The sequence below is a fragment of the Artemia sp. Qi Xiang Cuo genome, chromosome 8 (assembly GCF_049724085.1).
Source record: "Artemia sp. Qi Xiang Cuo chromosome 8, ASM4972408v1, whole genome shotgun sequence".
NCBI lineage: Eukaryota > Metazoa > Arthropoda > Branchiopoda > Anostraca > Artemiidae > Artemia > Artemia sp. Qi Xiang Cuo.
The window spans coordinates 54,256,340-54,284,130 of NC_142801.1; the positions used below are offsets into that span (position 1 = coordinate 54,256,340).

General features: G+C 36.0%; 1 protein-coding gene across 1 annotated transcript; it reads right to left on the reverse strand.

Moving 5' to 3' along the window:
• Positions 1-2,040: 2,040 nt before the first annotated feature.
• On the reverse strand, positions 2,041-26,589 carry LOC148949571 (uncharacterized). The gene is made up of 5 exons (XM_089093595.1): positions 26,486-26,589; positions 23,034-23,082; positions 17,741-17,819; positions 5,909-6,213; positions 2,041-2,362 (listed from the first exon to the last, which is right to left on the reverse strand). The coding sequence occupies exons 1-5, from the start codon at positions 26,523-26,525 to the stop codon at positions 2,179-2,181; spliced, it is 657 nt and encodes a 218-aa protein (XP_088949721.1). The 5' UTR covers positions 26,526-26,589; the 3' UTR covers positions 2,041-2,178.
• Between the last annotated feature and the right edge of the window lie 1,202 nt (positions 26,590-27,791).

A 27,791-nucleotide genomic window follows, 5' to 3' on the forward strand; every position in this document is an offset into this window, starting at 1 on the left:
CAGATGATTTAGCCATGTCAAGGCGCTGCAGAATCCGCTGGACGTTCGGAACAGAGTAGTTGATGCAGTCAAGGGCTGTGTCAATGCAATGAGGGAAGTCAGGAACTTCCTTGTCGTGGTCATCAATCTTCGCAAGTTTTAGAAATTATGCCCTCCTCCGAAATAAAGTGCCACAAGAGGGTCACTTATTCAAATTAAGATCAGGGTCTGACACTAGGGAAATTCAAAAATTCTATAAAAAAACAACCTATGGAAACTATGTGTTAAGTAGCTTAAACGGGGTCACTTCATTTGCTTTTAGTTTACGCAACAACAAAAAACATTTTGGGCGTTCTTATTCATCATAGAATCTATGCGTTTATTGCTTCAAAGACATTGCTTTTTACTGTTGAGCTACTGTTCAACTTGTCTTGTTTCCTCGAGTGGCGGATCCAGGGGGAGAGGGGGCGCGCGCCCCTTAACGTAGTTTCCAGTAGTGTAATTTACTTAAATAACACAAGTTTGCGTTAATTAAACTTGCTCCTAACGCAAGTCTATCGGATCAACCTACTTTGCCCCCCCCCCAAAAAAAAAATCCTGGATCTGCCCCTGGTTTCCTCCGCATGTTTTATTGAGTAGTATTCTGTTTTTTTTTTTTCTTCATTCAAGTGTTGTTGTGAGTTTTATCTTTCTTTTTCTGCATTAACGCTATCTATCATTACATTTTGGCCATTGATGTTCTTTGTTCTTGAGGTGCGTTAATAGTTTTTAAGTTGTTAAGTAGGCATAAAAAACAACTGTTGACGTATCTCAAGAAGACACTTTGAAAACTACTTTTTTGCATTTCGTTTTATTCTAGCGGTGAACTTTCCTCTTAATCTAAATGGAAGGTAACACTCCTGAGGACTTAAGAAATAGTACTTCTTGGGGAAGGGAGTCACCACCTCAAAAAACGATAAAAATAGATGCATTATGTGGAAATCGACAAGAAAAACAGTAGAATCCTAAGATTTCAGGAGAGATGGGACATATTATTGGCTCTCTCTCTCTTGCTCTATTTATTTCTCACGAAAGACTTGACCTTCTAGGGTGTCAACTTTGCGTATGTTCATTGTTTTTGCATTCTTTTACGCTGTATGGCGGTTAAATTGTCAATCTGTCTGTTTATTATGCATTTCTAAATAAATGTAAATTTTTCCCAACTTGTTTCAAAACATTCTAATATATCGTGCTTTGTTTAAGGGCTCATAGCACATATTACCCTATCTGTTAGAAGGTCCAGCCGGAATAGGAGAATTTTGCTGGAGGAGGGGGGGGGCTCAAGGAATTGATTCAATTATTTATTTTATAAATGACTTGCAATTGAATATTGTTACCCCCTTTACCATCTAAAAGGGTTGATGGTCAAGAAAGGGGAGGGGGTGCTTAGGTGAAGAGAAAGGGGGGGGGGGAGCTCAGAGCTTCGTTTTCAGTACTAGCTAGAAAACAACTTCAAACTTTTGACTGTCCCTGAGGGAAGGGTTGTTCAGGGATGCCATCGATGTTTAATCTGTTTTATCATGTCTCATTTGGCTTATCAAGATTAGAAGCTTCATTTATCTCCGAAATACGTTATATCATCTTCTTTTACTCTCAAAAATAGTTGAGAAAGTGAGCCTTAAATTTCGAAACTGTGTCGAATCTTGAATACCCTTAAAAATCTTACTTTCGCAGACAGCTATTTCTTAATTAAGATAAAATAAAACCCAAACGCATATTTCCGTTTTTTTGTCACCTTCAAAATTTTTGGGGTAGACCCTGGATTGAACATACGGTTTAAATAAGGCTTCCTAATTTCCCAGCACCACTAAGAATCAGTCTTGGGAAGTAATCTCATAAGATCTATGACAAATCCTTTGTAATCAGTTTTATTCGTCTAACTTGTCATAATGACTTCCGAGTCAAAAGTATAATGAATAACCTGAGGCCATTTAGAGATGGAAGTACTTAATACAGGTATTTTTGGACAAGTCGGGACAAACCTGTTTTTATGGTACCTTTCTTAGTCATGATAAAACTCAATTTGTGGTCATAATTCGAATTTTATTCAACAAAAACCTATTCCCTCCCCGTCGTAAAAATATATATAAAAAGTAACATCGGTTTTTAAATACAAATAAATTACCGGGTATGAATACGCACTACAATTAAACACAGGTTTTAGTTCTTTATTATTCGACTAGCCATCCTAATAAGAACCGGGATTGGGGATGAATCAGCACGGGTTGAACATTTGGGAAATTTCTCAGAACAGTCCTCATTTCGTCGGCCCATTCGGCTGGCTTCCAAAAGAGCGTCGTAGCGTGGTGCATTGTCACCACCGATAGCATATCCAGCCAATGTGCTATAAAGAAAGCAGGATTTTAGCTAAAGATTGCTAATATAGTGTAGCCAACGACAACTAGGGACTTAAACTGGAGTTCTTCCCCGAGGAAAAAACAATAACAGAACAATGCCATCTAGAAATAATCATTATAATCAAAAATGTAATCATGAAAATTTAAACAATATACGATTAATAAAAAAAACTAAAGTACATTAAATAAAGAAAACTTTAATACAAAAAAGGTGAAAAGCTAAATAAATTGTTTTTGCTTTGCATTTGGCCTAAGATAAAAGAACCCTTTTTTCCCAAAATGCACTGTAGATACATTTATCCATTTTTAGAACTAGCCTATGATCTGCTTCTTAAACCGGCCTAACTACTTTACAAAGACGTAAATAATCTGCTAACTTTAAGAAAATTGCAGGACAAGCCCAAAAAGAAGCTACAACTTTAATTTTGGGTAACTGCTGGGTAGTGTTGAACTGTCAGCAGCTAGTAACTTCAATTCTTATGAGCTCGTATTTAAGTGCTTAAGTTTCCTCTTATATCTATTTCCCTTACTCTTTGACTACCTTGAATTAAACCTGGAACCTAAAATTGTCTCCATTGAGACATGTTTTTCTTATAAAATATTCAAAAAAAGAACAAAACATTGAGCATATCTGAGAAAATTAATGCTTTTAATTTTCTACTTAACAATAGTAAATACGTATTAGCAAACTTCAACTTATTGAAGTATCCACTGACATAACTTTCGATTTCAACTAAATCGAACTGATAAGGGTTGGTTTCAATTTTTATAAGTTATCGAAAGTAAAACTACGTCATATATTTATCTTAAAAAGTTCAAGCTCACAAGGCTGTTTGATGAAGCTTCCAATTCATTTGCGATTTTTCAGAGTACCATGAAAAGTCAAAGGGTATCAGAGTAACAGAAATCATGTTATCAGGGTTTTATTACAAATTGCTTTCCGATTGGATTTTATAAACTTGGAAGAATTGCTCAGTATCAGTTCTCTTTCCTGAAATCCCACAAGTCAGATGTGCGTTTCAGGTAGGGGGGGGGCAAGTTTGTTTCCTCTCTTTTTGCATAAGAAGATACTGAATCTTAGCCTTGTACATGCTCCCAAAATAGCGTAGCTTACAATTCCTGAAGTGTTAGTAATTTACGACTCTAGGAGAGAAATTAACGATATTTTCCTCAGAAATAAGCAGAGGATACACATATAAAGATATTTATGTAGATTCTCTAAACAGGGTTAGGCTTACCTTAGGTCCAAACAATTATTTGTAAATGCGCAATATTTATTTTCAATGGCAATTTAATAGCAAACTTTATTTATTCTACTTGCTTTGTTAAGAAAATAACAGAGTTGAAAAATTCAACTCTTAGTAGAATTCTTTTCTAGTTTTGTTTGAAAAATGGCCACCTTAGTCCAATTAATTTTTCTGACGTTTTTCAAGAATCACCAAACTTTAATTTGATTGTTTAAAAGAAAATTCAGCCGGACTTTGGGTAGGTTTTTGCTTTAGTTCTGCAACTCATTTTCAAGTTTACAGAAGAAAATACGCAAACCAAGTCCTTGGGGACCAAGAATGCCTGATGAAATAAAGAGTTCATTTAAATCTGTGATATTTTTTTAAGTTAATATATTCCCGATTAAAGCTGTTGCATTATAGGCTTTGTCTAAATGGTTGTAACTTTCCCTTTAAACACTTTAGCAGCATCTTATACACAACTAAAAAAAAAATTAATGTCATGTCCCATTTCTGAATCTTCTCTTAAGCAATAGCAAATGAGAATTCTTGGCGGCAAGGAATCCGAGAAGATTTGATGAAATAAAGACAGGTCATTAACATCTGAAATACTTTTGGTGCAGAGAAGTCCATATATTCGTGAATAAAGCTGTTATATTATACGCTTTGTCTTATGAATATAACTTCCCCTTCAGAAACTTCAGTTGCATCTTATATATAATAAAAAAAAAAAAAAATGAATGTCTTGTTCCACTTTTGAATTTTATATTTAGCAATAAAATAAATGAAAATAAAGCAGATATTTTATTAAGCAGATTTCTCATCACAAATATCATAATTCAATGGTGTTGTTTTTATGCACAGCAGGCTTCGCAAGACGCAGTGACCTAAATTTTAAAACGGGTATTCAGAAATCTTTCCTGGAATTCAATTTTTTGGTCAAGGAATCAACGTTTGTTAAGAAAATATCTTTTTTTTGTCTTTTTATATACTTCTATATGAAATATCAGACCCCCCCCCCCCCACACTAAAAAAAACACCCATAATTGTGAATTAAACTCTTCCAACCTTTTATGTATTATATTTGTTGTAGTGGACTTCATATAAGATACAAAGGTATCTTATAAGAGGGGGATGTCTTGAAGGGCTTCGTTGAATGGGTTTTTCAAATGATAAAGGAATAAAGTCCAGCAATTATGTCTCACTTTTGGCCATTTTACTTCCCTAATTAACAATATTTCGCTTTCATTTGATAAGTAAGTGGTAAAGCCAGTTGGTAAAACTAATAGGCTAACATTTTGATTAGCGAAACCTCTAATGGTACAAATAAGTGAATGAAGCATGCTGTGTCCGATTTTCCAACTAAATGCTACAAGCATTTGAAAATTATAGCTAAATTGGGCTTTTATAGTGGCTTTCAACACTGGAAAAAAAACATTTTTCTGGGAAGTTATTAAATAAGCAAAAAATTCTCTTGTATATGTAATATTTCACCTTTGGGGGAGGGGGGGGGGGTTGGGTAAATTCAAAACCCTCCCTCTCTGGGTACATTCTGAGTGGTGGGAGGATTTATTTTTGGACTTGGGATCTTTAGGTACCGCAAAGCATGTCCTTACGCCGGAATTTATTTCTGATAATGTATTAGTCAAAATAGGAACCGTTAAATTATCATGAAGATGCACGGGGAAGAATCACATATTTCTCAGAATATTGGGGATGAGATATGGGCCTTAAGTCATCCCCGAGTAGTCGCCCTGAGTAAAAGCCTACTGGAGTGATCACGACAAGCTATATAATACCTCGGTAAAATGTAACGGCAAAACTGACGGAATTTGAGAGCAAAATTTGTCAAAAAAAGATTTTTCTTTTTTTCTAGATGACAAATCCCCAGGATTTGAAAGAGAGGGGAAAATAAATTCAAAAGATCGGTTATTATTCAATGGATGTCAACATTAAAAGAAGCCTAGACATTGAATTTGTTTTAACCGCGTTCATTGGCACCCATCAGCTGAGTTTTAGGCGGGGGGGGGGGCTTAGCTGGTCTAATTCGCACTTCCAATGCTGTATAATAGAAATCTCAAAACAAAAATATGAAATATAAGGCAGCATCATTCAGCCAGGGATGGGAGGCTGGAGCCCCCCTCTGCCCTTCCATATGGTGACGCCCATGATGGCGTTCCCAAGATTGTTTTTAACCATGCCTAGCTTTGTTTTTCTGAAGAACGTGCGAACACTTTCTATTTCGACCTAATAGGTTCTTCATCAATTTATGGGATGGAACGAAGAATTAACTAAGATATTCTTTACCTAGCAAGTTGCATGACGAGCTCACCAGGCCGTCCATATCGGGCTGTAAGTCTTGTGTTGACCTCACACATCATCTTTAGCTCACAATGAGGATGTGGTCTTTCTTCACTAAACATGTACTGCATAGTAATTGGAGCAACGATTGTAGTGGTCTCGTAAAGAACCAAAGGGACTCCCTTTAAGTAAGTCATAGCTGTTGACACGGGACTTGGGTTCTGATCCGCATTTTCGACGACCTCACTGTCAATGTTGTTATCGTTAATGTCTCTTCGCTGACGTTCATTCTTTGCCTCGTAATAGTAATCCTAAAAAAATTGATTCACGTAGTTTGAGATATTTAACAAAGGAATATTCGTCTAGAAGAATGGTTGAAACAGTTAATGAATATAACTACTTAAAAGTAAGTCGAGAAGTTTCAATGCGTGGATTTCTTTCAAACTTTTTGAATCCGCGTTTCTGTTAACATAAGAGAAAATATAGACATGTATTAATTAGTCTCTTAAGAACTAAGAATCAAAAGGTGAACAATAAGGGATTTTTCTGGCTAAAAACTATTAGATTTTTACGATAACCTGACAAAAATATTCTTTTCAAGATTTTATAGATACTTATTTCTCCGCATTGGTCACTTTATGGAGAAATGAAATGAGCAGGTAAAATAATTTGGTATTCTTTCAAGACAAGCAGAGATCCCTGAGGATATTTAGGTGGAAAGGTCGACGGTAGGATCAAGGTAATTGCGGATTGCAGGACAAGTAGTAGTGGACTGAACACAATGGACAGAAGAGGTGATTTAAATATTCATTGATGCCGGACAGGGCGGAGCGATGTCTAGTTCCTTTACACTTTCAACCAGTATCCTGTGAAATGCTAATCTCTTTTTTCAAAAAAAATGTGCCGTAACATTACGACGTTAATCTCAACAGTGCCATTAATTCAAGGTTGGGCAAAGCCATGACCATGATTGTTTACCACGTTCACAGGCCTGGCACAGACCAACATTAATAGTTCGAAAATACGAAATTGCAGACCCCTGAACTAGTTATCTCTGAGGCTATTGAAAAACGATAAAGAAGTATGTAGTCAAGTACTGCATCATTTCTAGTGCACTAGTTTTATTTGTTTGTTTTGCAGTTGAATTTTTTGCTACTGTTCACGTTGAGTGTATTTTCTTGTTGTCATTTTTTTTCCGGTCTTTCCGTAAATACATTATATTATTTTCCTATTCCAAGCAGTTTTACTTTCAGCAGCAAAATCCACGACAGACAATGTATTGTAAGATATAGACCAACGCCTTATAGTAGTGTATTACTATAAACCGTTAATCGCTAGCATGACAACTGTTAATTTCTTTTCACTGTTACTTTTTTCCCACAGCATAAAGTTTCACAGATGTTGCCACATCCAAGCCGCATCAAAAATTTAAGTCTTGACAGCGCATTATGGGTATGTTTCAGACTAGTTTACTAGTCCAAGAATCACCCTTAATCAGGGCCACCAAGAGCCCAAATTTTAATTCTACCAATATTATAGTTTGTAGGTCATTCTATAAATCTACAGTCGTTGGTACTTAAATTCATTTGGGAATTATTTTCCTTCCCTTTCTATTTTCCTTCTATATAATGTACTGATTGCAACAGGGGCGTCGTGTGGGGGGAGAGCAACGGGGGCAGATACCCCCCAATAATTTGGAGAAAAAATATTATATAGTCCATGCCACTTGACTATCCAAATACGGAACCCTCTAACTATCCAGAATAAAAATTCTGGAGCTACGCCCCTGGATTGCGATAGTAGTCATACTCTGCAAAACATATTTACCGTCACTTTTACTCGTTGTTACCGCTTCCGTTTATGTCCATTTCTGGATATCTAAGAATTGTCGGTTTGCCACATAAAATTCTTGTAGTACGATTATTTAAACCACAAAACTTCTCTTTAAGCTTCAATGCTAGCGCTAATAATATCATTGCATTAATTATTTTCCAATTATAATTAAGCGAAGAAAATGCAGTTACAAATTTTTATTGCGTTGTGCCTTTATTTGACCTTAATCAGTGTATATACAATTCGACCGTTTGACATGCCATCCCAGTTCTGAAGCATAAACACATGTCTAATGCTCAGAAAATGGCGGTTTCACATCCAAATGGTTTTAAAACAAATTGCAGATTTGTTCAGAAATTATTTCTGACTGGCCTATTTCATGCGGCTGTTCGCCCTAATGACACTGAAGATTTCAGTTCCGTGGCGCATCTATATAGTCTGAAGACGCCTGTCCAGAATTCAGAAGTTTTTGGGCTTGAAACTCCCTGAAGGTAGATTTTCCACAGAACTGCATGATGTCGTCATCCCTTGCTTCTCTCGGGCGGAAACTCGTTGGGTCACCTATATCGGAAATGGATTATGTCATTTTGATGAGGATTTTACGAATTTTCCTTTTTACTTTATCATAGGCAGCGCAATCGCGCTGCCTAAGTAAAGAACGATGGTGGCACAATATTTTTTTTTTCTTTAGACCAGGGCACTTCGTATCGAAGGAGTTGTCGTAGAAACTTCAAAAACGGCTCATTCGATTGGAAATTAGAGAGGCTTGTACCCTTTTTAATAGTCGAAAGGGGTTGGTAGGCAACTAATACCCCTTCCACGCCCATCACTTCCCCAAACACATCCAATCAAAATTTTTTAGATAGCCATTTCCTTCAATGTTGTTGATTTTCAGAAAGGAATTATGTTTTTGAGGAGGACACTCCCCCACAGCCCTCGGGGAAAGGGTTTTAAGTTATGCCCTGGGGGCAAGTAAGGTTGTTATAGAAGGCGTTGTTGTAAAAACTTCAAAAAAGGCTCATTCGATTGGAAAATCAAAGGGCTAGTACCCTTTTTAATAGTCGAAAGTGATTGGAGGGCAACTAATCCCCCTCTCACGCCCACCTTTTCTCCAAACACATAAAAATCCAATCAAAATTTTGAGATAGCCATTTTGTTCAACGTAGCTGAAAGTTCTGGAAATTAGGTCTTTGAGGATGACAACCCTCCCACAGCCCTCAGGGCAAGGGTTGTAAGTTATCTCAAGCCCACCTTTTCCCCAAGCACATCCAATGAAAATTTTTAGATAGCCATTTTGTTCAACGTAGTTAAAAGTTTTAGAAATTAGGGTTTTGAGAATAATAACCCTCTCAGAGGCATCGGGGCAAGGGTTGTAAGTTATACCCTGGGGCAAATAAGGTTTTTTATAGATAGTGATGTAGTAAAAACTTCAAAAAGGGCTCATTCCATTAGAAATTAGAAGGGCTTGTTCCCTTTTTAATAGTCGAAAGTGATTGGAGCATGACTAACCCCCCTCTCACACCCGCCATTTCCCCAGACACATCCAATCAAAATATTGAGAGAGCAATTTTGTTCAACGTAGATCAAAAGTCTAGAAATTATGTTTTTTTAGGATGACAATCCCCCCACAGCCCTCCCGGCAAGGGTTGTAAGTTTTGCTCTGTGGGTATATAAGTTTTTTGTTTTACAGAAAGCGTTGTCGTATAAAATTCAAAAAGGATTCGTTCGATTGGAAGTTGAAAGGGCGTGTGCCCTGTCTAATAGTCGAAACTGATTGGATGGCAAGTAGAGTTCCTCTCACGCCCACCATTTCCCGGAACATATCCAATAAAAATTTGTAGATATCAATTTTGTTCAACGTGGTTTAAAGGTACGGACAATATGTGTTTAAGGAGGACTACCCCTCACAGCCCTCAGGGCAAGGGTTGTAACTTATGCCCTGGGGCATATAAGGTTTTTATAGAAAGCGTTTTCATAAAAACTTCAAAAAGGGCTCATTTGATTGAAAACTTAAAGAACTAGTGCCATTTTAAGTAATCGGAAATGATTGGAGGGCAACTAACCCCCCTCTCACGTCCAACACTTCTCCAAACACATCCAATCAAAATTTTCGGATAGCCATTTTGTTCAACGTAGTTGAAAGATACGAAAATTATGTTTTTGAGGATAACAATCCCCTCACAGCGCTCAGGTCAAGGGTTGTAAGTTATGCCCTGTGCGCATATAAGATATTTACAGAAGGTGTTGCCCTACAAACTTTAATAAGGGCTATCTTGATTCGAAATTGAAAGGGCTAGTGCTCTTTTCTATATTCGGAAGTGATTGGAGAGCAACTAACCTCCCTCTCACCCGAACGAGTTCACAAAACACTTCCAATCAAAATTTTTAGATAGCAATTTTCTTCAACGTAGTTGAAAGCTCTGGAAATTAGGTCTTCGAGAATGAACCCCCCCCCCAGCCCTCAATTTTGAGATAGCCATTTTGTTCAAAGTAGTTGAAAGGCCCGGAAATTATATCTTTGAAGATGACACTCCCCCCACATCCCTCAGGGCAAGGGTTGTAAGTTATGCCCTGGGGGCATATATGTTTTTTATTGAAATTATTGTCGTAGAAACTTCAAAAGGGCTCATTCGATTGGAAATTGAAAGGGCTAGTGCCCTTTTTAATAGTCGAAAGTGATTGGAGGGCAACTAATCCCCCTGTCACGCCCACCTGTTCCCCAAACACATAAAATCCAATAAAAAATTTTAGATAGCAATTTTGTTCAATGTAGTTGAAAGTTCTGGAAATTAGGTCTTAGAGGATGACAACCCCCCCACAGCCCTCAGGGCAAGGGTTGTAAGTTATGCCCTGGGGGCCTATAAGGTTTTTTATAGAAAGCGTTGTCGTTGAAAACTTCAAAAGGGCTCTTTTGATTTGAAATTTCACGCCCACCTTTTCCCCAAACACATCCAATCAAAATTTTTAGATAGCCATTTTGTTCAACGTAGTTAAAAGTTTTAGAAATTAGGTCGTTGAGAATAATAACCCTTTCAGAGCCATCGGGGCAAGGGTTGTAAGTTATACCCTGGGGAAAAAAAGGCTTTTTGTAGATAGTGATGTTGTAGAAACTTCAAAAAGGGCTCATTCGATTAAAAATTAGAAGGGCTTGTGCGCTTTTTAATAGTCGAAAGTGATTGGAGGATAACTAACACTCTTCTCACGCCCACCATTTCCCCAAACACATCCAATCAAAATTTTGAGATAGCCATTTTGTTCAACGTAGTTAAACAGTCAGAAAATTATGTTTTTGAGAATGACAATCCTCCCACAGCCCTCAGGGCACGGGTTGTAAGTTATGCCCTGGGGGTATATAAGGTTTTTGTTTTACAGAAATCGTTGTCGTAGAAAATTCAAAAAGTAATCATTCGATTGGAAATTGAAACGGCGTGTGCCCTTTTTATTAGTCGGAAGTGATTGGAGGGCAAGTAAGCCCCCTCTCACACCCACCCTTTCCCCAAACACATCCAATCAAAATTTGGAGATAACAATTCTGTTCAACATACTTGAAATGTACGGAAATTATGTCTTTGAGGATGACAACCCCCACACAGCCCTCAGGGCAAGGGTTGTAAGTTATGCCCTGTGGCATATAAGGTTTATATAGAAAGCGTTGTCGTAGAAACTTCAAAAAGGGCCCATTCGATTGGAAATTTAAATGGCTAGTGCCCTTCTTAATAGTCTAAAGTGATTGGAGGGCAACTAACCCCCCGCTCACGCCCACCATTTCCCCACTCACAGCTAGTCAAACTTTTCAGATATTCATTTTGTTCAACGTAGTTGAAAGGTCCGGAAATTAGGTTTTAGAGGATGACAACCCCCTCACAGCCCTCAGGGCAGGGGTTGTAAGTTATGCCCTGTGGCATATAAGGTTTTTATAGAAAGCGTTGTCGTAGAAACTTCAAAAAGGGCTCATTCGAATGGAAATTTAAAGGTCTAGTGCCCTTTTTAATAGTCGGAAGTGATTGGAGGGCAACTAACCCCCTTCTCACGCCCACGATTTCCCAAAACACATCCAATCAAAATTTTTAGATAGCAATTTTCTTCAACGTGGTTGAAAGCTCTGGAAATTAGGTCGTCGCGAATGACAAACCCCCCCCCCCCCAGCCCTCAATTTTGAGATAGCCATTTTGTTCAAAGTAGTTAAAAGGTCCGGAAATTACATCTTTGAGGATGACACTTCCCCCCCAGCTGTCGAGGCAAGGGTTATAAGCTACGTTCTGGGGGCAAAATGTATTTTATTGAAAGTGTTGTCGTACAAACTTCAAAAAGGGCCTACGTAGATGGAATTGCAGAGGACTGATACTCTATGCAAGAGTTGGAAAAAATTTGAGGACAACCCTAATCCCCCTGTCACGCCCATCAGTTTTCCATACTCATAAAATCCAATAAAAATTTTTTAGAAACCTATTTTGTTAAGCATGGTTTAAAGTTTTGGAAATTAGAGCTTAAAGGATGAAAACCCCCCCACAGCCCTCAGGGCAAGGGTTGTAAGTTATGCCTTGGGGGCATATAAGGTTTTTATAGACAGCGTTGTCGTAGAAAACTTCAAAAGGGCTCTTTTGATTTGAAATTTCACGCCCACCTTTTCCCCAAACACATCCAATCAAAATTTTTAGATAGCCATTTTGTTCAACGTAGTTAAAAGTTTTAGAAATTAGGTCGTTGAGAATAATAACCCTTTCAGAGCCATCGGGGCAAGGGTTGTAAGTTATACCCTGGGGAAAAAAAGGCTTTTTATAGATAGTGATCTTGTAGAAACTTCCAAAAGGGCTCATTTGATTAAAAATTAGAAGGGCTTGTGCGCTTTTTAATAGTCGAAAGTGATTGGAGGGTACCTAAAACTCCTCTTACACCCACCATTTCCCCAAACACATTCAATCAAAAATTTGAAATAGCCATTTTGTTCGACTTAGCTAAAAAGTCCGGAAATTATGTTTTTGAAGATGACACTCCCCCCACAGCCCTCAGGTCTAAGGGTTGTAAGTTATGCCCTGGGGCATATAAAGTTTTTTTTTATAGAAAGCGTTGTCGTAGAAAATTCAAAAAGGAATCATGGATTGGAAATTGAAACGGCGTGTGCCCATTTTAATAGTCGAAAGTGATTGGAGGGCAAGTAACCCCCCTCTCACGCCCACCATTTCCCCAAACACATCCAATCAAAATATGTAGATATCAATTTTGTTGAACGTAGTTGAAAGGTCCGGAAATTATGTTTTTGAGGATGACAACCCCCTCACAGCCCTCAGGGCAAGGGTTGTAAGTTATGCCCTGGGGCATATAAGGTTTTTATAGAAAGCGTTGTCGTAAAAACTTCAAAAAGTGCTAATTCAATTGAAAATTTAAAGGGCTAATGCCCTTTTTAATAGTCGAAAGTGATTGGAGGGCAAGTAACCCCCCTCTCACGCCCACCATTTCCCCAAACAAATCCAATCAAAATTTGTGGATTTCCATTTTGTTCAACGTAGTTGAAACCTCTGGAAATTAGGTCTTCGAAAATGACAACCCCCCCCCCAGCCCTCAATTTTGAGATAACCATTTTGTTAAAAGTAGTTAAAAGGTCCGGAAATTACATCTTTGAGGATGACACCCCCCCCCCAGCCCTCAGTGCAAGGGTTGTAAGTTATGCCCTGGGGGCATATAAGGTTTTTATTGAAAGTGTTGTCGTAGAAACTTCAAAAGGGCTCATTCGATTGGAAATTGAAAGGGCTAGTGTCCTTTTTAATAGTTGAAAATGATTGAAAGGCAACTAACACCCCTTCAACGCCCACCATTTATCCAAACACATCCAACAAAAATTTTGAGATAGCCATTTGGTTCAAAGTAGTTAAAAGGTCCGGAAATTACATCTTTGAGGATGACACTTTCCCCACAGCCCTCAGGGTAAGGGTTGTAAGTTATGCCCTGGGGGCAAATAAGGTTTTGATTGGAAGCTTTGTCGTAGAAACTTGAAAAGGGCTCATTCGATTGCAAATTCAAAGGTACAATGCCCTTTTTAATAGTCGAAAGTGATTTGAGGGCAACTAACCCTCCTCTCACGCCGACCTTTTCCCCAAAAACATCCAATCCAAATTTTCAAATAGCCATTTTGTTCAACGTAGTTAAAAGTTTTAGAAATTGGGTCTTTGAGGATGATAACCCCCTCAGAGCCCTCGGGGCAAGGGTTGTAAGTTATGCCCTGAGGGAATATCAGGTTCTTATAGATAGTGATGTTGTAAAAACTTCAAAAAGAGCTCATTCGATGGGAAATTAGAAACGCTTTTGCCCCTTTTAATAGCCAAAAGTGATAGGAGAATAACTAACACCCCTCTCACACCCACCATTTCCCCAAACACATCCAATCCAAATTTTGAGCTAGCTATTTTGTTCGACGTAGTTAAAAAGTCCGGAATTTATGTTTTTGAGGATGACACATTCCCCCCAAAGCCCTCAGGGCAAGGGTTTTAAGTTATGCCCTGGGGCATAACTTAATTCAAAATGGAATCATTCGATTGTAATTTGAAACGGCCAGTGCCCTCTTTGATAGTCGAAAGTGATTGGAGGGCAAGTAACTCCCTTCTCACGCCCACCTTTCCCCCAAACACATCCAATCAAAGTTTGAGATAACCATTTTGTTCAACGTAGTTGAAAGGTTTGGAAATTATGTCTTTAGGGATGACTACCTCCTCACAGCCCTCAGGGCAAGGGTTGTATGTTATTCCCTGGGGCATATAAAGTTTTCATAGAAAGCGTTGTTGTAGAAACTTCAAAAAGGACTCTTTCAATTGGAAATTGAAAGGGCTTGTGCCCTTTTTAACTAGTCGGAAGAGATTGGAGGGGAACTAACCCCTCTCTCAAGCCCACCATTTCCCCATCACATCCAATCAAAATTTTGAGATAGCAATTTTATTCAACGTAGTTGAAAGTTCTGGAAATTAGGTCTTTGATGATGACAAGCCCCCCCCCCCCCGCCAGCCCTCAGAGCAAGGGTTGTCAGTTATGTCCTGTGGGCATATAAGGTCTTAATTGAAAGCGTTGTCGTATAAACTTCAAAAGAGCTCATTCGATTGGAAAATGAAAGGGCTAGTGCCTTTTTTAATAGTTGAAAGTGAAAAGAGAGGAACTAACGCCCCTCTCAAGCCCACTGTTTCCCCAAACACATCCAATCAATATTTTGAGATAGCCATTTTGTTCAACGTAGTTGAAAGTTCTGGAAATTAGGTCTTTGAGGATGACAACCCACTTACAGCCATCAGGGCAAGGGTTGTAATTTATACCCTAGGTGCATATAAGGTGTTTATAGAAAGCGTTGTCGTAGAAATTCAAAAAGGCTCATTCGATTGGAAATTGAAGTGGCTATTACCCTTTTTAATAGTCAAAACTGATTGGAAGGTTTGAGATTTTATAGTAAAGATCGATGTGGGTGGAATGTATTATTATTTTTTTTATTTTATTTTTATACCAGGGCACTTCGTATCGAAGAAGTTGTCGTAGGAACTTCGAAAAGGGCTCATTCGATTGAAAATAGAAAGGGCTAATGCCTTTTTTAATAGTCGAAAGTAATTGGAGGGCTACTGGTCGTCCTCGCACGCCCATCCTCCCATTTGCCCAATATATTTAAAAACTAAATGTTGCCTTAAGATTAAATCAGAATGCACTTTGTTAATGCTAATTCCAAATAAGGCATCTCAGCAGTATCCCAAGAACGACTGAGGGTATTATGTTCAAACTTTTGGGAGTACTTCTGCTCTTAAAACTTAACCAATCAAAATAGCGTAAGTGTATCCAAGCTATCAAAGAAAGTAAACATATTTTTTTGGGGAATGGTATCAAGTTTTCTATTTCAGGTCAACTAGAGGAGGTATGAAACTAAATTAAACACTACTGATGTGTCCAGATTTTTAAAAGGGTGTATTTTGTTAAAAATTGCTGAAAATTTTTCTCCAGTATACAAATAGCAGGCCAAACTATAAAGTCTTAAAAAAAAGAAAAGATTTTAGCAATTATTTCTTTTTCCCTGACAAGAATATTTGAAAATAAAACGAACAGAAATTAACTTAAAAAAACTTTTTTTACTAAGTAATTTTTTAAAATAAAAGTATAGAACTTCATTTAACCAAAAATGAGCAGAAATAAAATCAAATAATCTACTAAGCGTGAAACTACCACAAATCAGCATCGATAAATAAATGAAACCCAAAACGAACAGAAATTACAATAAATAACCGAGTCAAACTCAAAACGAACAGAAATTATCATGAATTAAACGAAATAAATTATCATGAAGGCATAGGGGTTATCATCAAAACCCCTATGCCTTCCCAAGGCCAGAACATAATTTGTACTTTACTGAATAAAATACAAATGAATTTGCATTGTCAGTTTAATATACATATAATGATATTTAGTAATCAAAATGTTAACATTATTTGATTTATTAAAGTTATAAAAGTAAAAACATTTATATTTTACTTTATATTTAACATTTATATTATATGTTTACTTAAAAGTAAACAACAACTCAAAAGAAAGAAAATGTATGTGATACATTAGTAATGAATGTGGGGAAAAGATACCAAAGAAGGAGAAAATATAGTCTCTGTTTAAACTCAGGTAAATCAATGATTTAATTTCTTAATCTGAATCGTTCAAATCTGTATAGAATCAAATATATGCCTTAATTCTTTCTTTTTTACTAGTTCTGATTCAATAATGAATTAGACTGAATTGTTTTTGGGGAAAACTTGGAAACTTATTCTATTGAAAAAGAAACCTTAACAGTAGGTTGAAAATATCTAAAGTTGGAATATTAAGCTCCTTTGCTTTTTTCTGCTGCTTCTTCAGGCTGAACTTTCTTTCTGTGATTTGTATTCCCTTTTTTTCGTTTAAACAGAAAGTGACCCATTCTTGAATTGTTGACGATTCAATAGTCTGAAACTGCTTAATGTTGGCCTTTACAAATTCTTGGTTTGGGTATACAGGACGTAGTTTTTTTTAGAAAAAAAACTAGACTAATCGAATTTGCAATTTAAATATATCCAATGCCCGTTTTGTATAGTGGGCCTAGATTAGACCTTCCATTCCAAATCATAATCCTAGTATTAGATCGCAGACTTTTGGTATTTTAAGCTAGTTCTCTTCTCCGTTTTTCTTTTTTGTCTATATTTAGCTACTAAATATTTCAATGGGGACGAGAGGGTGGCAACTCACAAGAATGGAAATTTTTCATTTTTTTAATCTTTACTCCCCTTGACTATGTTTCTTTTATTCATATTTTAAGTTAGCATTACAACAAACTACTAGAAACAAAGCTTAAATTCTTTAGTCGAAATTATATGAACAAATTATTCGTAGATGCTTTAAAATACACAAAAAAAGGAAAAAACCAATCGTCCGTTTTGAGTTGTTCTTTTCTCTCGTCCATTCTGAGTTGTCCTTTTCTCTCGTCCATTCTGAGTTGTTTTTTTTTCTCTCGTCCAATCTGAGTTTTTCTTTTCTCTCGTCCATTCTGAGTTGTTATTTTCTCTCGTCCATTCTGAGTTGTTCTTCGAAGTTAACAACCTATTTTTTTATTGGCTCTAACTGTCGCCATAAAAATTTGATAAGAGTGAAAACACGCATGTTGTGTAATACCTGTAGGCTGATACTGATAGAAAGCTGTTGAAAAAGCACCAGATCAGCGTTGCAACTTGCACATAATTTGTATGTTTTAAATGATTTTTAGTTTCTGGCACATTTATATTCATACTTTGTTTCATATATTAGGTTAAGGAAAGTTTAGATATTGCGAATTAGCCCAATTCCAATTTGACCGCAAACCCTGGTGACGATCGTTTTTCGCAAGAAAATTGTTGCAAGAGGTCTTACCTAACAATGAAAGAACCCTTGGTAGAAAACGAAATCCAGTTACTTGTCCTTTTTCGTGTTTTTTCTTACGATAGAAAAATATATCAAGGATACAAGAAAGCAACTCATAAAAAAAATTACCTCTAATTCCATGATAGAAGAAATCATATCTGTCAGCACGGCTGTAATATCAACTTCATTGGAACGCTTCGAAATTTTGCTGAAAAAATTCAAAAAATTAAACTTCATAAGTTTTTTGCCCATATGAAATTGCAGTAACCCTCATGAACTTATCCAACAGTTTTAGTTGAGTTACATAGGGTATAAGCTTGGCCTTGACAGTAGAAAATATTTCAAAAAACTAGTTTATATGTTAGTTTTTATATATATATATATATATATATATATATATATATATATATATATATATATATCAATAAGCCTTTGTGGGAATACAAAAAATGTATGTAGATTGGGCTCCAGCTTTTCTTCATAGGGACCCGGGTGTGACTCTGAAAAATGGGATTGGGCTCCGTATAAAATATAGCATATTGGAGCTTAATTTATTAAAAAATATTTTGTGCTTAATGTTCAGAAGCAATTTTACCAATTTTAGACAAAGTAAGGGTTAAATTTCGGTGTAAAATCCAAAAATACAACGTATTATAGAGGTTATCACTTTAAATTTAGGAGTCGACTCTGGAGCCTCACCAAAATAACCTATTTCTTTTTATTTCTAGTTTCTCCCAAAACCACATAAAAACCTACTGTTTAGATTTTTTTCCTTTATATATTTACTACTCACTATACTAAAATTGTGCCCTGTATGCTGCCATGTGGGCAGCTCTATTGTGGGAAATTTGGTCAATACCGTGTGGATAATTTGAGTTAAGCTATAAAAATAAAATGAATAATAAAAATGAAAATAAAATGAATTATAAAAATGATTCTTCTCTTAATGCTAAAATAGAGAATTATGATTCATTCATCTTTGCATATTTTTTTTTCGAAAAGTAGTCCATGTAAGCCGCAGTTTTGATAACTGTTTCTTGCTAACCAGAATCACTCCCAAGCAACTGTCTTTTCTTTTCCTCTTAGAAACCATGCACACTATCCTCTTAGAACACTTTTAAGAGTCAATCTAATACACATAAGTTTTTGTGTTTGCAGCTTCTATCAGAATTCTAGCTGTACCTAGGCTTACTAACCAGAATCACTCCCAAACAACTGTCTTCTTTTCCTCTTGGAAACTATACGCACTATACTCTTAGAACACTACACACATCTTTTACGCGTCGATAACTTTACTAGTCGGTCACTGTCGTATCCAAAATGATCAAAACTGATATTTTGAATAAGGCCAAATTACTGAAAAATGTATGCATTTAAGTAGACCCGTGGAACGAATTTTTTACCATTAGTCCGGAATAAAAACTGTAAAAAAAAAAAAAAACGTAACACAAGCTCGAAAAAACGCAAAAATTCTGCAAATTAAAATTATACACTAAATTTAACAAGTGAAATTTTAGTGACATTGAAATTTCTTAGAGGGGATTACAGCTCCCCCCCCCCCTAATAAAAGTCTTTCCTGCATCCGTGCCTGAACAAGAATGTAAAATTAAAAAGTAACAAAGGTTAACTGTCTGTATTCTCTTAACTTGCAAATTTGAAATTTGGCTTTCTTTGGGAGCCTTACTTGTCAGTTACTCTCACCATCCGAATGATCTGAACGGATAGCCGAAATAAAGGCGGCCAACAGAATAGCCGATACCCATAAAGCAGGAGCACAGAAGAACAGAGGGACTACTTGTAAAAAATCATGTGACTAAAAACGTTTCCTTCTTTTACTTGCTGAAAATTTCACACGGGGAAATCAACCAAGTGGAATTCTAATTGTAACCCTTATGCCATTCTTTATCAAATATGTTATTCTTTATGAAGAATTCAAACAGTTAGGTTATGAGAATTGAACGCTCAGGTATGGATTCAGAGCCTAAATTATGCTCTAGAGAATTATCTTGAAGCTCCTTTCCCTGCTCCTTCCCGATTCCTAGTGTTTAGAAAATTGAATAGTTGACAGGTTACCCGAAGCTAACTGCCTTAAATTAAAAAAAAAAAAAAAAAAAGTTTTTTCCCTTGATTTTGATGGAAGTCTACTTTTTTTTACTCCACTTTTTGAAAACACAATTGCAATGATTTGAGAAGGATTTTAAGCCGTATTAAGATTTTTAATCAAATATAAATATTTTTTCGAATTCTTGAAAACCATATAAGTTAGTATTCAGCAAAATTATTAAGCTCCAAAAACATTCTTTGGGCGTCATTTGTGCTGAAGATCTATTTATGAAAATTTCCCTTTTATAGCAGAAAGTTTATTCAAGTTCATCAAAGGTCACTGCTTTTCGGATGGGGAGTGGGTTGAGATAAATACTTCAATGTACTTTATCAGACATCATTTCTAATTTAGACCCATTACTAAAAGTTTCATTCACCTAGCTCAACTACTTTCTATAATAGCAAAAAACCCTTCATCTAGTACTTTTCCAAATTTTACGCATGAGAACCGATCACGTTTTTAAAAGTTTATTTATCCCTCCACAAATATCATTTCCTTATGGAATAATATGATCGGCTTGCGAAAATCCATCCTCGAAGTAAACCAATGAAATTCAAGCCAACTTTTTGCCACAAAATTACTGGAAAGACATCTCTCTTGTTCTCTGTCATAAAAATGGAGATTTTCATCACCTATAGTCTGGGGTAAAAACCATGGACATACAGGAACAAGTCAATAAGCAAAAGCACTATCCTGGCCGGTCTGGTCCGTAAAGTTACAATTTTTCGAGTAGTTTTTGACACAATGAGCTCGCTTTTATTCTTAGTATTGCAGCTCTTCTTCTTCTTCTTCTATTTAACAGCAAGTGGGCAAGTGCAAGTGCAAGTGCAGCAGTGCAGCTTTACTCCAAACCGCAAAGCTATTCATCTTCTTCTTCGTGTTAAGTCTCTTATAAAATTATCCACGCAAATTCTTTTTGTATTTATGACTAAAAACTCTCGCTGTGCTAGATAGTCACAGTGGCATCCATTCACGAAAATTTAGGGGGGGGGGGGTAAATTTGGTTTTCGTATATCTATCTGAATATCATATATCTATCGGAAGGGGCAAATTTGTCGGTTTTTTGAATGAATATATCAAACGCAGGAATTTTTCAATCAAAATACCTCGAAAAGTATTTTTAAAAATCTCAGAGGCCACAATCCCCCTCTCTCAATTTATACCACTGGTTACTCATGAGTAAGGATCTAAAGGAAACTGCAACTTAATTGGAAAGGGTAAATCGTGAAGCTTTGAATAGATTGAGGTGATGGAGGAGCGTACGCAGCTGTGTTGGCTTCAGGTGGTTTGGTACTGCAGTGACTTGTTGCTAGTAGTAGCTGGAGTATACTAGTTAAAGACTAGCTTATACTAAAGATCTCCCTCTTTCGCTTTCAAACAATTCGTGGTAACGAACTGTAAGTAAGGAGCGACTTGGCTCAATGGTAACCGAAACTCTAGAAAACGGAATTTCGATACCAATAGATACATCGAAAGAATTAAATTTTAATGCTGATTTCAAATATATAACTTTCATCAAGTTTAGTCATACCCATCAAAAGTTACGCGCCTGAGAAAATTTGGCTGATTTTCAAAAAAAGAGAGAAAGATCCCCTAAAAGTAATAGAACTTTAATGAAAATCACACCATCATATTCAGCGTATCAGAGAACCCTACTACAGAGGTTTCAAGCTCCTATCTAAAAAAAAGGGGAATTTTCCATTTTTTGACAGAAGAAAGATCACGGATGCGTGTTTGTTTTTTTTGTTTCCCAGGGGTGATCGTATCGACCCAGTGGTCCTAGAATATCGTGGGAGGTCTCAATCAAACGGAAATTAAAAGTTTTAGTGCCATTTTTAAGTGACCCAAAAATGGAGGGCAACTAGGCCCCCTCCCACGCTCATTTTTTTCCTAAAGTCACCCGATAAAAATTTTGAGATAGCCATTTTGTTCAGGATGGTCGAAAATATGAGAGCTATGTCTTTTAGGAAGACTTAATCTCCCGAAGTCCCCCGGGGGAGGGCTGAAAGTTATGAACTTTACCCAATGTTAACCTATAGTATTGGTTATTGGGAAATATACAGACGTTTTCAGGGGGGATTTATTCTGGTAGTGGGGGGGGGGGGTTGGGGGTTATGTGGGAGGATCTTTCCATGAAGGAGGTTTTCATGGGGGGAAGGGACGTTGCTATGAAGGGAGCGCCGGATTTCCCAGCATTATTTAAAAAAAGATCAGAAATTATATAAAAAAACAAATTTTCAACTGAAAGTAAGGAGCAACATCAAAACTGAAAATTACAGAAAATATTACGTATATGATTGGGTTCACCCCTTAGTCAAACCTCGCTCTTTAAGCCAAAGATTTTTTAGTATTTTCATTAGAGCTATTTATTCTAATTAACGGCAGTTGTGATTAAGGGGTCATTTTTAAAGAATTGGAACAAAATTCGAACTTTAGCTTAAAGGGCAAGGTATTGACTAGGGGGCGAACCCTCTAATATATATATTAAAAATATATGAATATAAAAGTTCGTTACGTAGGTTAATTCGTAAGTTACGTATATTTATAACTAATCAAAACGTTTGTAAATAAAATTAAACAACTTTCGAGAGATCCATCTAACCAAAAAAAGTAAAATTAGTATGCAAATTTTGTTTTAATTATTCATGTACGGTGAATCAAAATGAAAACCTGGATTAATTCAAGAACGTTCAAAAATTAAATAAAAAAACAAGTTTTTTTTTAACTGAAAGTAAGGAACGACGTTAAAACTTAAAACGAACAGAAATTATTCCCTATATGAAAGGGGCTGTCCCCTCATAAAATCTCGCTCTTTACGCTAAAGTTTGACTTTCTCACAGCTCTATTTTTTTTAAAACAATAAAAACTTTAGCGTAAAGAGCGAGGCGTTGAAGAGGGGAAATAATTTCCGACTTATTTGCGGCTTGTTCAGTGGCTTCACATTGCCGAAATAAGCTTACCAGTTACCACACTGGTTCACATAAAGTCCATAAGTACCTAAGCTTGATTATGTTTGGTGGACAACTTTTAGATGATCAACTATAGACAATCTTAAATACTTCTGCTCCCATTATTCGTAAAACCTATGATTGGTTGTCCATAGAACAATCCACTTTGTGAAATTTTTGTTGAACGTAAATTTTCTAATCAGGATAATTTTCCATCTTTTAATAATAATCTAAAAATGCTTATCTCACACATTTGAAATAAATTTTATCATTTAAACTTGTTTTGAATGATTAATATTGACTTCAATTACATGATTCAGAATTTATTTAAAGGTCCATTCATAATATACAAAGAAGCGGCTTTACTCACTATGGTCGTAGGCTTCCTTCTTTACTGCTGATGGCCGGGTCTCCAGACGCTAAAAGAAAAAAGAGGAAAGAATAATCATCTACATTTTCGTTAATATATACTTCTATAAATATAATTGCAGCTAATAATATCATTTTACTTAGCAAAGCATTAAGGTTCACATCAGTAAACCTGGTTTCCTTGAAATCTGCCTTTTAATTCCGCAGTTATTCGCGCTTAATGGACACAAGTTTTATGTATTAAGTTACTACTAATTTAGACTCAGCTTTTAAACTAATAATCATAGCGATGTGGGCAAAATGTATTATTTATTTATTTTTCTTTTTTTTTAAGACCAGGGCAGTTCGTATAGAGGGAGTTGTTGTAGAAACCTTAAAAGGGTCTCATTCGATTTGAAATTCAGCAAAAATGAAGACAAAACTCAAACACAAAACGCAAAAATTAACATGAGTAGAGCTGACAACTGCCATGCCTTCTCAAGACCAGAACATAATTTGCACTTTACTGAAACAAAATACATTTAAAATGTTTTCACTTTTTTTGCTTTAATAAATAAATAGTTATTAAAAGTTTAAGGGATAAATATCAGTATATATATATCACGACAATCCACTGTCATTTATTTTGTTTTCAGTAAAGTGCAGGTTGAGTTCTGGTCTTGAGAAGGCATAGGGGTTGTCAGCCCTACTCATGTTAATGTTTGCTCGTTTTGAGTTTGAATCGGTTATTTATTACAATTTCTGCTGGTTTTCAGTTTCATTTATTTATTTGTGATTTGTGGTAGTTTTACACTTGGAAAGCTAATTGACTTTATTTCTGCTCATTTTTGGCTTAATGGAGCTATTCACTTTTCTTTGAAAAACTTGTTTTGTGAAAACGTACTTTAAATTAATCGTAAATAAGGCTGTTAAAGCACCTACGTTGGTTGGGTTCTTATCCGCCTCTGTCCTCTCCAAAATAACACAATCTGTATTGTTAACAATCTCTTCTATTGTCCATATATTTAACTTTCTTTGCGGTTTTCCTAATATGTATTCCTCTCCTTCAGATTTTTTAACCTCCTTTGATACAAATTCCTATATGCACGACGGAGATAAATCGACACCTCAACTGCCTCCCTAAGCCTAAAGAATGTATTTCAACAAGCTCTATTGTTTGGTATTGAACTTTTCAAAAGAAACTCCATGTGTTTGATTGGCTCCTTGGGATTCACCGTATGAAAAAACAAGCTGAAGTTCTATCCCATAACTCCCTGTTAGAGAAAGTGGTGTATGTGTTACTGTGAATGTCCGAAATTGGAGAATGTCGATATTCACCGGTGAAAGTTCGAAATTCTTTTTTTTTCTCCTTGGATTTGATACTATGTTATAAAGTGATATGACCTAGGTAGCAGCACTACCCTTGTATCCCGTATCTCCTCTTGTAGTTTTGGAAGGACGGATTTTAAAATAGTCAGCTTTCTCACAAGAGAAAACAAACTAGGAAACAATTAGTATCTCGAAGTTAAGAGACTCAAACTTCCCCTTACTTTAAACCCTCGCCCCGCCACGGTTGGTGGCCCGATGGCCACCGCGGTACCAGCCGCTGGCCGCCCCCGCCGTGATAAAGTGCCTTTAATGTTCAAGTGTTTATTTTTTAGTGTTTCCATTGTAAATATACATATTTTTATGCTTTTTTTTCACTGCCGTTGAATAGTGTTTATTTTTTCTTACTGCTATTGTAAATATATATGAATTTGTGAATTCAAGAAACCATGTATGTTATTCAAAAACAATCACGAAAATGCAAGACAAAACTGTAAACACTAAAGTCGTTCAAAATTGAATCAGGGTGCACCCAAATAGGGTAGTTCTGGTTATACTCAGCAAGGCGTACTTTGACTGGTTATTGGGTCTGGTGGCACTTGGTCAGCACCACCTGGATAAGGAAAGTGAAAATACCGATGATTTCTTAAATAAACAGATTTGCAAATTTTAGTTTTCCAATTCAAATTAGCCAATAATTTTCCCAAACAACAGTCGCGCCTTAACTCCCATGGTCTTACTTCTCTGATCTCGGATTGTTCTGCTCGTACTCTTGTCTTTTTGTCAATCAAAATGCTAAGGTTTTAGGGCTCACTGATGTTAGTAAAAAATGCAACAACTGGGGGTGCCAATTGGCCACCTTTTTGGGGATTTCCGTTTAAAAAATGAAAAAATTATCCCCTAGATTTCGAAAAATATATTTTACCCTCACCCCATTCCCCAATCCCTTAAAGTTTTGGGAATAGGTGCTCCTGACTTTAATTCTGATTTCTTGCCCAATAGAAAATTGAACAAGGGACCTTGGTGATTCTACCATCGAAGTCCTTTGATCAATGACAAGAGCAAAATGAACTTTGATTTTCTAAAAAAAAAAGGACTACGTGAAACTCTTTAGATTTTCTTAAAGAATAGTTGTTTTTTGTCAGAAAATGTAAGATCTTCGGCCGATTAATTAGCCGAAAAATAGGTTTAATATTCTGCCTTCTCAAAGAATCTAAAGTAACCTAGTTTGTGCAAACGCAATTGTAGGTAAGTAAAATTCTCACTAATATTTTTTTGTTATTTGGGAGGAAACATGCGGAAAAGACTAATTAAATATTTAATTAGTCATTTTAATTTAATTAGTCGACTAAATTTAATTAGTCATTTTATGGACAAGCCAGAAAGCAAATCGAGCCAAAGCGATCGAGAAAAATAGGGCATATTCTAGAAAATATCCTGTTCAGATTTCATGGTTCGCCAGGAGTCACGCTATTTCAGAATGACGCAATGGAATAGAAAGCGAAAACTAGCGAAAATAAGCCACTATTCGTTTATCTGTAAAAAACTAACCAATGAAGTTGCAAGAGAACTTTTTTTTTCAAACAACATAAGGCAACAGTGGGTACTTGTGCATTATAAATAAACCAGCGCTATAGACTGTACAAGGAAACCAGACACGAAAGCAGACAAACGGGTATTTGCTAGATAAATTGATGGCAAAACGTGGTTTCTCATTGAGTTTACAATATTTAAACCATTGTTTTTTTTGGGTTTAGGGGGAAGGTACCTAAGTCAGATTACGTATTTAATATACGGTATGCTTACCCCCCCCCCCAATCCCCTAATGTGCAAATATATAGCCCAAATTTGTTTCTGAACTATTATATATCCATCCGATTTTATTTTATTTCATTAGCATTAACCAATCCTGACTTCTTTCGTGTAAAGCGATGGTTTAGGTATAATGCACCAGTACCCAATGGTGTTTCCAATTGATTGATTCGCTTGGCGATTTGCCCTTAAATCGTCAAGTAAAGACAGGGAAAGGGTGTAACAAAAATAAGATGCGAGTGTAGGTGAAAATGAGAAGTAAGTTTAAACTTTTAAGTAAAAATTTACCACAATAGTCTCATTTCACAATAGCGAAATAAAGGTAAATTCACTTACCAAAAGCAATCAGGGCTAATAAAATAGTGAACTTGATCATTGTTATCAGACTAGATACCACAGATTTACTGGTACACTACTATTTGTCAAATTACCCAAGAAACCTGAATGAAAAATTCCGTTACTTCTGTGATACCATGGACCCGCCTATGTTTCGGGTATATTGAGGCCTTTGGGGCATATTCGGGCTGCTAAAGGCTTTGAGAAAAAGAGATGCATCTTTTATTCAACAGATGTAACGGACATTGACCCAGTCACAGTTCTTGTATCAGTTAATGATTTGTTGAATTTAGGACATTTAACTGTGATTATTCATGCGTTTACAATTTCACGCAGAATGTAGGCTACGGGCTAAAATTAGCTGTTACCACCAAGTACTGTATGGATATCTTTATTAGGGGATAATTGAGTGTAAATCATTGGAGGATCTGGCCTCTCTTGCGCTCGGAACAAAATCTTGATTGGCCCCCTGTCCCCCTAAAATTTTCAGTCCGAATTTGGTACTTATCTGTTAGCCAGTACACACGTGAGAATTTGGATCTACAGGTATGGGGTCGACACAACTGAGACGCTTGGGAGATAGACAAGATATATATATATATATATATATATATATATATATATATATATATATATATATATATATATATATATATATATATATATATATATATATATATATATATATATATATATATATATATATATATATATATATATATATATATATATATATATATATATATATATATATATATATATATATATATATATATATATATATATATATATATATATATATATATATATATATATATATATATATGTATATATATATATATATATATATATATATATATATATATATATATATATATATATATATATATATATATATATATACTATACATACCCCCCCCTGATGTGCAAACAAACAGCCCAAATATATATATATATATATATATATATATATATATATATATATATATATATATATATATAATTTGGGCTGTTTGTTTGCACATCAGGGGGGGATTATGTATAGTGGGGCTCTATGCACAGGAGCGGATCCAGGATTTTTTAGGGGGGGGGGTGCAAAATAGGTTGATCAGAAATTTTTTTTAGGGGGGCGCAAAACAGGTTGATCCGATAAACGTGTTAGGAGCAAGTTTAATCAACGCAAACTTGAGTTAATCGAGTAAATTACACTACTTTAGACTACGCTAGGAGGGCGCCCCCCTCATGATCCGCCAATGTCTATGCAAAATGTAACCTAACCCAAACACCAACTAAATATCTCTTAAAA

What these genes read in the sequence shown, in the direction of transcription:
- LOC148949571 (XM_089093595.1), bottom strand. Translation starts at nt 26,525, where the DNA reads ATGATCAAGTTCACTATTTTATTAGCCCTGATTGCTTTTG. An exon ending in ATTAGCCCTGATTGCTTTTG is followed by an intron (nt 23,083 to 26,485) that starts GTAAGTGAATTT and finishes TTTTTCTTTTAG; the next exon opens with CGTCTGGAGACCCGGCCATC. An exon ending in GAAGGAAGCCTACGACCATA is followed by an intron (nt 17,820 to 23,033) that starts GTGAGTAAAGCC and finishes GAATTTTTTCAG; the next exon opens with CAAAATTTCGAAGCGTTCCA.